We start from the raw sequence: 12,254 nt of genomic DNA, 5'->3' as shown, positions 1-12,254 counted from the left end.
CAGTTTCAGTGGTTTCCTTCTTCAGCGAGACGGCAGAACAGGCTTTAAAAGGAAAGCAGGCAGCAGAAGAGTAAGAAATAACTATATTCTAAGAGTAATAATAAATTGCAGTACATGACTGCCACACGACAACGGGCAGCCTACGCTGGCTGCGGAGGCCACAGACACAAGCTCCTAACCTCCCGCCCGACCCGCCCCAACAACTGCCAGCCCCGGGTAGGGTCACGTGACAGGGGAGCGGCGCGCGCCGGCCGCGGCGCCAATTGGCGAGCGGCGGGAGCGCGGGGTTTGATGGGAAGGAGTTGGCTGGGCCTGTCTCTCTGTCAGTGGCGGCTGCTGCTTGTTCTGGAGGCAGGCTGCGCGGTGGCGGCCGAGACTGGCGGGGGTGGACGCCCGGGCCGGGCTGCGCCCGCTTCTTGCAGGTAAAACGCTCAAGGCGAGGGCAGTTGGGGGGGGCTCTGCAGTGGGGAGGCATGCTGAGCTGTGCCCCTGGGAAATAAACTGCGGGTTCCCCGCTTGCCTCTCCTTGGTGCCCCCGCCTCCTGCCAAGTGGCCTAGAGCTCTGCGGCGGCTGCTGGTCAGGCTGCGCGGTGGTGCGCGCTGACCCAGGCTCGCCGCCTTGTTCCCTGGATTTCCCAGCACACTGGCAGTGGTGGTGCTGGAGTCTCGAAAGCCTTTTTTCCCCTCTAGGGCTGGTAGTTTCTCCAGCTTGATTCTGGGAGATTCCAGGTAGTGACTGGCTTGAGCCCCAGCTCTTTGGCCCACCTGTGTCGAGCTTACCTCGACACAGGGGGGGCAAAGAGGTCAGAAGGTCCCAAACTAGCATTTCCTACGCTCAGCTATCCGCTTTGAGCGTTTTGTCCGCGTCGTCTTTTTCTGAGTTGTGTGGAGGCTCCAAGAGTTGGAAAGACCAGAAGGGACTGAAAACTGTCAGTGTCATGCTGCCGGGCTCTAGCGTGTGGGCGTGGAGTACGTGCTACTTAGAGAAGAGGCTCTCCAACCATTGTCCTTATTCCAGGGATGGTGGGCTGTGGGGCGGACGGGAAGGGCGAAGATGCATAGTATCAGAGGCGTGGCAGGAGGAGAAAAACAAATCTAAATTCCATCAGTTCATAGTTGCGGATTGAGAAAGAGTTGGAATTGGTCAACTCAGCTTTGCTGATGGTGCTCTCACAGTGCTAAGTAAGACCCGTGAGTCACTGAGTTTTCCATGTTCTGCTTTTCCCACTTGGCCTCCAGTGTGTGTTGCTTGGTGTCTACTGTTTTCTTGGGTGTCAGCATTGACAAAATGGACTCTATTCAACAACGGTTTGGTGGGTGTGAGTAAGCTTGGTTTCAGGAATATGTTCAAACTGGCAGGGAATGCTAATCTCTTTTCCTCAGCAGCCCCCAGAAGACCAAGTTGACTTTTAACACATTTTCTTAAACAGGAGTGGTGCGTTTAAAATTAGAATTTTAAGGTTTTCTGTTATCTATTGAGATCAGCTCAGTAATGCTGTTGATAAACCTATATAGTGTTTATATATTATAACATATAAACAAGAAAATACAAGAAAAGGAGGAGTTATATGGCTATTAAAAAGATATGATTTCATATAGAAATATTTATAATCAAATAGTAATTTTTTGGTGGTATTTAGTTCAGATGAAAATTGACTTACCATGAAAGCAAGCACTTAATCATTATATATTAAGAGGGTTTAATATATAATAGAGATGTACTTCTTTTCATTAATTTTTTTTTGAGGAGCAATAAATGTGGCTTGGGCTATTTCAGAATTGTCTTTTCAGTTAGGACATTTGGAAGTTAGAGTTCTAGAACAAATCACCTTTACTCTTCAATTGTATAGTACAGTATGTTATGGAGGTACTGTTGATGGTGATTAAATAGCTTATATTTAACTTTGGAATTTGATAAACTTAAAACTTCCTTTGCTGTTTTCTTCAAAGGCCTACAAGATTATTTAATGGCAGAGTCTACAGAATTTTTTGCTCTATTTCTTATACTGGAGAAAATGAGAGCAATCTATTTTAGTAAAAATACAAACTGTGATATAATTTTCCAATTTTAGAATTATGAAATAAGTGCTTTCTTTATAAGAAGTTGGAAAGAAATGTGTTCCATATAAATACTAGGTGTGTTTTCTGGTAATAATAATGGCTACAATTTATTAAGCAGTTACTATGTGTTGTACACTGTGCCAAATGATACATAATTTCATTTAATTTATAGAACAATTCTGTGAAGTGTAGATATTTTTACCATTTTGCAGATGCAATAACTGAGGCTTGGAGAGTTTAAGTAATCTGCCCAAGACTGCATAGCTAGTAAGTGATTGAGCCATATTTTGAATCCAGATCTATTTTATTACATTATTTTAATGTGTCTTGGAGTGAGGTGAAAATTTAAGAAAAACATTTCCCAAGATTTAAAATTCTGACACCCAAACCTGAGTGTAAATAGCCATTAGTAGAAAACATTCAAATAAGGTGGTCGACATTATTGTTCATTGAAAAACACATTTAGGTCGGATGGGGTTGCTCACGCCTGTAATCTCAGCACTTTGCGAGGCCAAGGCAGGCGGATCACTTGAGGTCATGAGTTCGAGACCAGCCAGGGCAACATGGTGAAACCCTGTCTCTACTAAAAACACAAAAATTAGCCGGGAATGGTGGCACACACCTGTAATCCCAGCTACATGGGAGGCTGAGGCAGGAGAATCACTTGAACCCAGGTGGCAGTGGTTGCAGTGAGCTGAGATTAGGCCGCTGCACTCCAGCCTGGGCAACAGACAGAGTGAGACTCAGTCTCAACAAAAAGAAAAACACACTTAGATGCGCCCATCTCTTAAGGTCATGACAGGTCCTGTTGTGGTATCAGACCAGAGTGGAAAGAAACGCTCTGTACATGTTCATGGGAGAGTTCTTGGAGAAAAGTCAGTTGAGGTTGAACCATCTGTCCAATCCAGGACAAGTGAACTGATTTATGCCTCAGAAGGAAATGCAAGGGTTATTCGGTTCCCATATATTTTCCATGTATTTGAAAGAAAGGAGAGATGGATTAGAAAATAGCAACAACCACAGCAGTAAAAGCAGTTTGTATTGAGCAATCACTGTGTGCCAAGCACTGTTGTAAATAGTTTAGAATACATTATGTCATTTAAGTCTTTCAACATTTAAGAGGGTCCTTAACTATCCTTCTTTTACTGATGAGGAAATTGAGTAGCAGATAGGTTAAGTAACTGATATGTCCAAAATTGCACAGTAAGTGGTGGGCCACAGGACTTGGAGTTAAGATATTTGCGTGGAAAGGAGAGAACCAGTGGTTGAATACAGAAGAGGTCTGAAATTAAAGCTATGGAGCAATATTTGATTTAATTGTTTAATTTTGTTATGTTTTCACGTCTGTTAGAAAGTACCACTTATTACATGTGCATTACAGTAAATCAGTTCCTTTAATATTGGAATTTGATAGAAAAATTGCTAGTGCAGGTTGACCGTTTCTTTGATTATGAACCTGAAAGCCTGGATATGGCATTTAATGACTGTCACTCTAATATTGTTTTAGAGTACAAATTTAACAGCATAATCCCTTGCTTCTGGGGTCTTAGAGGCTAAGATGTAGATTGTTTCATTAATACCAAAACAATTCTTTAAGCAAATAATTGTCAAAATTGGTATAGTGATATTATGCATGTATTTCATATTGTACTTACTTTAAAATTGATATGCAGTAAACAAGTAAAGGCTGTGCTTGCAGACTTCTAGTACCAGTTCTGTCCCTAGCTGGAGCTACATGATTTTGCAAATCATTTAACTTCTCTTTAATGCAGATTTAAACACTCAAATGTAATCAAATAAAGGAATTGGGTTACACGATACATTGTACTAATACTGTTTCGTGTGCTTATTACTCACTTTTCAAATCAGTAGATTTGTTTACCAACTATTTGATAATGTCAGAGGTGCTTTCATATATTTTACATATAAATATTCCAATCTAATCTATACAAAGCAGACTTTATTTCTGATTTTGTGTTATTGGTAATAGCTGGGTGCTTAAAAAATCAAAACTAAAATACTGTGTTTGGCTCTGCTGCTTACTGTCTTTGGGATATTACTTAGCACACTACTTCACTTCTCTTAGATTTCTCATTTTTAAAATGGAGGGATAGTAGTATCTAAATGCTAAAATTAATATAAAGCATTTGGGCTGGGCGTGGTGGCTCACGCCTATAATCCCCAGCACTTTGAGAGACCAAGGTGGGCAGATCACTTGAGGCCAGGAGTTCGAGACCAACCTGGCCAACAAGGTGAAATCCCTGTCTCTACCAAAAAAAAAAAAAAAAAATTAGCTGGGTGTGGTGGCGCGTGCCTGTAGTCCCAGCTACGCCTTTGGAGACTGAGGTGGGAGAATTGCTTTAACCCTGGAGATGGAGGTTGTGGTGAGCCAAGATCTCACCACTGCACTCCAGCCTGGGTGTCAGTGAGACTCTGTCTCAAAAAAAAAATGTATACACACACACACACACACACACATACACACACACACAGCATTTGTTTTAGGGCCGCTAGAAATGAAGTACTTACTAAGTGTTTAACTGATACTGTTGTTTGATATTGTTGTTGTCATTAGTTTCAAATATTAAAAATTCTGATCATAGTCTCAGTGTGTGATGGTTACAAACTTGACATTGAAGGATGTAATTCTACTTCAAAATATGTAGGTTGGTTGTGTACAGAACACTGCTAGACACCATACACTAGTTCCAGAATAGTGGAATGATGTGTATTTTGAGAATAACAAGTGATTCATATGAATTTACTCCCTCCACCCACCTTTTTGGTAATTATTTTTAGCATCTCAAGAGGGTTTTTAGATTTACTTACTGTCATGATTCAGATAGAAATTTATAGTTTAATTCATGAAAGTTCCTGGATTTTCTACAACCACATTTTAGAAAATACTAAATGATTAATAACATTTAGCTTGCAACTTAAATATGACTTGAAACATTCATTATAGTTATAAACTTTAGAGTTTTTCAGGACAGATTATAGGTGTTTCTGTCCTTAAAAATTACTTTGTGAGTAAAAGTATTTTACAGTTAAGCTCTTTGTTACTTTTCTAAGAAACTCCAAGATAGCTATGCCTTATGCTAGTTATGGTATATAAATAATTTTGCGGAGTGAGTGTTTTCACTTGATACTGGTATTATTTTGTGTTTACATTTACAGTTAAAAAATGTGAGAAATATGACATAGGTAACCTTTTTGGGGGTGGAAAAGAAGTAGTTTTATACACTGGCAAGTATCTAACTGTAACCTGGTTAAAATATGTCAGTTTGAAATTATACTTTTAACAATTCAACTTAAAAGAATAAAAATTTACATAATCGTTGTCCAGTAAGTTGATTTAGAATATAATATTGTTGAGTCTGTTATAAAACATTTGAGAGTCATAGAAAAACAACTAAAAGAAGTGGTTATAGAGCTAGCTGAATTGAAGGTCAACTAGCTTCAGGGACTTGTACACAATGTTAGGGAGAAATGTTTATTTGGGCATTGAACAGTAGTGTTTAGTAATAGAGGCTAGAAATCTGAAGATAAAGGGACTCTAGGCCATATTTCTTCTGAGCTATTGGACAAATCACTAAACCTCTTTTCACTTAGTTTTCTTATCTGTGAGATGGTAATACTAAAGACTATCCTATGAGAAAGTGGTGGTTTTTTTTTTTTTTTTTTTTTTTGAGGCGGAGTCTCGCTCTGTCACCCAGGCTGGAGTGCAATGGCCAGATCTCAGCTCACTGCAAGCTCCGCCTGCCGGGTTTACGCCATTCTCCTGCCTCAGCCTCCCGAGCAGCTGGGACTACAGGCGCCTGCCACCTCACCCGGCTAGGTTTTTTTTGTATTTTTTAGTAGAGACGGGGTTTCACCGTGTTAACCAGGATGGTCTCGATCTCCTGACCTCATGATCCGCCCGTCTCGGCCTCCCAAAGTGCTGGGATTACAGGCTTGAGCCACCGCGCCCGGCCGAAAGTGGTGGTATTATTAACTGTAATTTAGAGAAAAGAAAATTAAGGCTCAGAATCATTAAGTGATTTGCTAAAGGTCACAGATAGCCTTGTAATCCTTATTTTCTTATTAATAACTTGGTTGCGGCTTTCTCTTATTACTTGTAAGGTTATATTCTAAACATTGTAAAACACTCCTACTCCAGTATATAGTATGAAAGTAGTATGGTAAAACTTTGTTCCCAGAACAACATAGAGAACATATTTTAAAGAATAGAAAATAGCAAAGTGGTAAGAATATACATTTCTAAACTTCATTGTCATTTGAAAAGCTTTTCAAACTTTATTTTCACTTTTAAATCTGTTCTGGTTTTGAAGAATGGATTTTTAAAAGGTGGACTTGGCAGTGTGCGATGACTCACGCCTGTAATCCCAGCACTTTGGGAGGCCGAGGTGGGCAGATCACTTGAGGCCAGGAGTTCAAGACCAGCCTGGCCAACATAGCAAAACTCTGTCTCTATCAAGAATATAAAATTAGCCAGGCGTAGTGGTGCACACCTGTAGTCCCAGCTACTCAGGAGGGTGAGGCACAAGAATCGCTTAACCTGGGAGGCGGAAGTTGCAATGAGGTGAGATCTCGCCTCTGCACTCTAGCATGGGCAACACAGAGAGACTCCATCTCAAAAAATAATAATAATAAAAAAAGATAGACTCTATCCCAATAACTGTCTGATATCAAATTCCATATACGTGGAGTCCAAAGAAATTAATATTTCATAACATTTTTTAGGCAGTATTGCAACATCTATAGTGGGTATGCTGTGTGTTTAACTTAACATTTTAAATATTTGCTTTATTTCTAGCTGTGAATTCCTTTGGACAATTGATGATATTTATCATTGTGCCCAGTTTCTACAAATAAAAGATGGGTGGATTATTTTCTCGATGGAGGGTAAGGTACTTTTCTTTACAGCTAGTTCTTGAATCTAATATAAAAGTGTCACATAAAGCTATTTGTGAAAGTCTCCTTTCATTATAGCCCTGAATAGTAGTTTGCTGTTTTCCTTAACTTTTTTTCTTCTCTTTTGAATTACTTTTCTATTTTTTATTTTGATACTTCCACTTGTTCTGTAGGTGTCCAATGCCTCTGTGTAACAGAATTATTTCATTTGGATGTATGAATTATTTTTATTTCTGTATTTCTGTATTTGTGTGCAAATGGCTATCTTGTTTTCTTATACTTCCTAAGTTTCAAGCTTATTTGAAAGGTAGTTGAAAATAAGTACTCTAGGCCGGGTGCGGTGGCTCACGCCTGTAATCCCAACACTTTGGGAGGCCGAGGTGGGCAGATCATGAGTTCAGGAGTTCGAGACCAGCCTGGCCAACATGGTGAAACCCTGTCTCCACTAAAAATGCAAAAATTAGCTCGGCGTAGTGGTGTGAACCTATAATCTCAGCTACTCGGGAGGCTGAGGCAGGAGAATGAACCCAGGAGGCAGAGGTTGCAGTGAGCCGAGATCGTGCCACTACACTCCAGCCTGGGTGACAGAGCAAGACTCTGTCTCAAAAAAAAGAAAAAAAAGTATTCTATACAATATTTGTTTCTTACACACTGTATCTTTTTACTTGAAGCTTATCATAAATATTGACTAAAGTCACACTGCATGTGCTTTTAGAATTTATAGGTTAAACAAAATTAGAAATTCAGTTTGATTTTATTGGATAAGCTTTTAGAGGAAGTATCTCAAAGTTACAGCTCGAAAATATGAATTGTATAAATTATATAACCCCATCTCTACTAAAAATACAGAAATTAGCTGGGCGTGGTGGTGGGCGCCTGTAATCCCAGCTACTTGGGAGGCTGAGGCAGGATCGCTTGAACCCAGAAGATGAAGGTTGCAGTGAGCCGAGATTTTGCGACTGCACTCCAGCCTGGGCGACAGAGCTAGACTCTGTCTCAAATAAAAGAAAATAAAATTATATAAATGCTTTTTTCAAATGTAAGAGGAGATAAGGTAGTCTAGGATAAACTACTTATTTTTTTTTTCTCCTTACTACCATAATAATAGAGTCTAACTATACTTGGTACATAACTTAGGTTTTGGGCTGTTGCTGGAACAGCCTTGTTTTGGATCAGCATTATATTGACCCTGTTATGACCTTTTAATAATCTGCCCAAGGATCAAATTTATCTCTTCTTGCTTTGTCTTTCATATTAGGTTGAACCATATGAAATTGCCAGTATTCAACTGCTTGGGCTTAGCAAAATGTCAATTTCATATGGTTAACTCTAATGTTAACAACTCTTATGGGAACTAAAATGACCTGATATTCATTACCCTCTTGGATTGTTGAGTATGTAATTGGTAAATATTTTTTCAAGTGTTTTATGAGTGATTTTGGCTGATTTTTATTCTAGATGTATAAAAAATACCTTTGGCAAACAAGCTTTGCTATAATGAAGTATTCTTAGATGTCCTTTTAAAATCTGATCTTCAAAAAGTACTTTAGGAATTTAGAATGAAGATAGCCTGTTGATTTTGACCTCCAGAGTCTTAAGTGAACTTTTAGCAATAGCCAATCAGACTATTTTTAGTCTGTAAATTTTTTTAATGTGTTATTTCTTTTGAGTAATCATTCCTAAGAAATTATTTTGGAGGAAAATGTGCGGTTTTTTAATTTTTTAATTTAATTAAAAAATTTTTTTGAGATGCAGTCTTTCTCTGTCACCCAGGCTAGAGTGCAGTGGTGCGATCTCAGCTCACTGCAATGTCTGGCTCCCGGGTTCAAGCAAATCTCGTGCCTGAGCCTCCTGAGTAGCTGGGATTACAAGCGCATGCCACCACGCCCAGCTAATTTTTGGATTTTTAGTAGAGATGGCGTTTCACCATGTTGACCAGGTTGGTCTCAAACTCCTGACCCTAAGTGATCTGCTCACCTTGGCCTCCCAAAGTGCAGGCGCGAGCCACCGTACCTGGCCAAAATTTGTTTCTTTCTATAACAGTGTGTTTTATTGAGGTTAAGAATGGTAAAAATTGAGCCATCAGATTTCAAAGTCTTTCTAGGATTAAAAAAAGTTAAGTAGGGAAATGCTTATTTCTTTACTCTTATGTAGTTCTGTTTGCAATTATAATTTTTATTTAAGTAAATCTTAGTTATAAACAAGAATACATATTTGCCTGATAACATTTGAGAAAATTCAATTTTGAAATAAATGTTCTTTAATGATTATATCAAAACGTAAAAGTTTGTGATACGTTTTAATGCTGTCTCTTGTTTCTGTTTCTATAACAGACAAAACCTTCAACTGTAGAAGTTCTAGAAAGTATAGATAAGGTATGTTCTTTGGCTGTAAGGTATTTTAATTCATTTTAGGTATTAAATAAATATTATTGTAGTATATATTATTTTGGAGACCAAATCTGGTATGGGAATTGAGAAATGATATAGAGTGAGTCTGAGAACTTTAATCTTATGTGACCTCAAAAAAATCTAAAGTCTATCAGTGACTTAAGAAGTCTGTTTCAAGTAATAGAGCCAGTTAGAATGAAATTAGATCTGTAGTGTGGTGTAAATAAATGTTACAGGTAGGACAAAATAGATGAGAGATACTGTATAATAGTTTTTATCAGTCTAGAAAATTTTCACAGCTTTTTATATAGTATAAAAAATGATTTTCTGGGAATATGGAGAGTGATAAATAGATGGGTTACTATTTTAATTTTTATTCTTTTTCTTATTGCCAGATTTTTAAAATGCCTTTTATAGGAGGAATTATTACTTATTTGACTCAACAAATATTATTGCTGATACCAATTTCATTCCCTGAATCTTTGCCAATTTGATAGTTTAAAAATAGTAATTAATTTTGCATTGTAAAATTGCTTTGTTAGAATAAGCATTATAAATTTTTAACTTCAGTTTTAGTTTTCTTTTCCATATTATGTTCTGTTTTAAACAGTTAGGGTATTATGCTTTATTGAACTTTAAATAAGAGTTTTTTCTTAAATATCTTTCCTGTTAACATTTTTTAACATTTTAATTTCTTTATGAAGTTTGAAATTTACTAACAGGGAATAATTTTCTCTTAACAGGAAATTCAAGCATTGGAAGAATTTAGGGAAAAAAATCAGAGATTACAAAAATTATGGGTTGGAAGATTAATTCTGTATTCCTCAGTTCTCTATCTGTTTACATGCTTAATTGTATATTTGTGGTATCTTCCTGATGAATTTACAGCAAGACTTGCCATGACACTCCCATTTTTTGCTTTTCCATTGATGTAAGTAAATTATTCTTTTTGTTGATCTTTTCCTTTTCTGACTAGAGAGTCTTAATGTATATCTAGTATATATATTCAGTCTCTTTATTATTAAATGGTAATATCTGATTGAGTTTGAATTTCTTTCACAATTTGAAAAGATTTTTTAAAAATAGTAGAACAATTGTTTTAAACCTTCATTTGTAATCCAATATACCTGAGGAGTATTACCTAGTAATATGAGTAATAATTGCTCTATATGGCAATGTTTTATGATTTTCTAGTAGATGACCATGCTCCCCTAGGGGCATTGGGCGTGGAGTAGGGGGTAATGGCAAGTGGGGCAGGGTTTGTAAAACCAAAAGAATAACTGCTCAAATTATTCTGAATGTATTCCATTCACCCCAACTCTCTTTCCTTCTTTTTACTGCTGTATAGTCACTGCTATAAAGCAATGGACCCTTATTTTAGAAATATTTTATAATATAGCCCTGTATAGGAGGTATATCATGACTGAGAATTTTGGGCGACAATTTGATAAAAAGTTTGTTTATTCAGTCAAGTATTTATGGGTACCAATTGTTTAGACATTGGATTATAATGGTGTATGGTACATAAAAATACAAAACTCTCTGACTGTATATCTTAGACTGCAAACATTAAGTAATGAGTATGATGAATGTTATAAAAGAGAAGTGTAAAATGCTATGGGAGCATTTAATAGGGGCATTGCCTCAGTCTGGGTACTACTATAAAAAATGTGTTTGTTTAGTCTTTAGTGCAGGGCATATTTTCAAATTGGAATTCCTGAAGCTTGTAAAATTATAAGTTTGTATGTAGCTACAAGAGCTGAAATTGAGTGCTTTCATAATATTGCAAAATAATTGTCTCTGCTAATTTCTTTGTTTTCACGTTTTGAAATCTTTTGGAATGCTTTTATCCCAGTAGTAGTGGATTTTATAATTGTGAGCCCCTTTTCCTTGTTTCCCTTATACTTTTTTCATAAGAGGAGAGAAAAGCAATTTACAAAGTAGAATGAGATGTTTAGTTGATTTAAGTACTTTTAAACACTCAGAAATGCACTTTACATCTATTTCCATATAAAGATTAATTTTTTTGATCATAAAAGACTTGTATCTAGTTGTAACGGAATGTCTGATAGGGAACTCTACTGTGTTAATTATAATGGCTATCTAAAAACTATGATTTAGATTTGCTATTATGATTCATAAAAGTTTTTTGGCGGGGCAAATAAATTATATACTAATTGTTCTTTAGAAGCAGGAAAACTTTATTTCTTTAAAAAATGTAATTTCTTCAATTCAATCTTTCTGATATTTTGGGTATGAAGCTTTCTAATCCTTACTGTGTCGCTCTGATTTTTCTGCATCACCTGCATCCAGTATATCTTGGCTTGTTTAGCTTCATAGCCATTTTTCACTTTGTCTCATTGATATTTGTGACCTCGTTCTCAACTGTAGTAGCTTCTATTTTAGTGAGCTTTTCACTTTTTGAAGCAAAGACTGGTTATCCAACAAAGAATAACATTGTCCTTCTGATCGATGACAATCAAAAAAGCATGAAATAAAGCACAATTTGAAAGTGGATGTGGTAAAAAGAAAGAAGACTTAATACAGGACATTTTCTTATGTGTGTAACATGAATTGTTGCCTTTTGTGTGCAATGTGAGCTTATCCCTGGACTTTTTTCTTTGGGAAACAGTGTCTTAGTTTGTTAGTGTTGCTATAAAGGAATACCTGAGGCTGGGTAGTTTATGAAGAAATGAGGTTTATTTGGCTCATGGTTCTGTAGACTGTGCAAGAAGTATGGCACCAGCATCTGCATCTGGTGAGGGCCTCAGGCTGCTTCACTCCTGGCGGAAGGTGACGGGGGGACAGCATATGCAGAGATCACTTGGTGAGAGAGAAAGCAAGAGATAGGGGAGGTGCCAGTTTCTTTTTAACAACCAGCTCTCTCAG

At 37.3% G+C, this 12,254-nt stretch overlaps 1 protein-coding gene across 5 annotated transcripts in view; it reads left to right on the top strand.

Moving 5' to 3' along the window:
• Window positions 1–236: 236 nt before the first annotated feature.
• Window positions 237–12,254, top strand: part of LNPK (lunapark, ER junction formation factor) — an 80,093-nt gene continuing 68,075 nt past the window's right edge. For 2 of the 5 annotated variants that reach the window (XM_025405219.1, XM_025405217.1), the window contains exons 1-4: window positions 237–422; window positions 6,878–6,966; window positions 9,309–9,350; window positions 10,109–10,296. In XM_025405219.1, the coding sequence (XP_025261004.1) occupies window positions 6,940–6,966; window positions 9,309–9,350; window positions 10,109–10,296 (257 nt within the window). In that variant the 5' untranslated portion in view covers window positions 237–422; window positions 6,878–6,939. Of the gene's footprint in view, window positions 423–6,877; window positions 6,972–9,308; window positions 9,351–10,108; window positions 10,297–12,254 lie in introns of all 5 variants that reach the window. The other 3 variants (XM_025405216.1, XM_025405218.1, XM_025405220.1) reach the window with 3 other exon arrangements.

The sequence above is a fragment of the Theropithecus gelada genome, chromosome 12, assembly GCF_003255815.1.
Source record: "Theropithecus gelada isolate Dixy chromosome 12, Tgel_1.0, whole genome shotgun sequence".
Lineage (NCBI taxonomy): Eukaryota > Metazoa > Chordata > Mammalia > Primates > Cercopithecidae > Theropithecus > Theropithecus gelada.
Note: the sequence above shows the minus strand (reverse complement) of the source record. Positions and strands in the feature narration are given on the sequence as shown.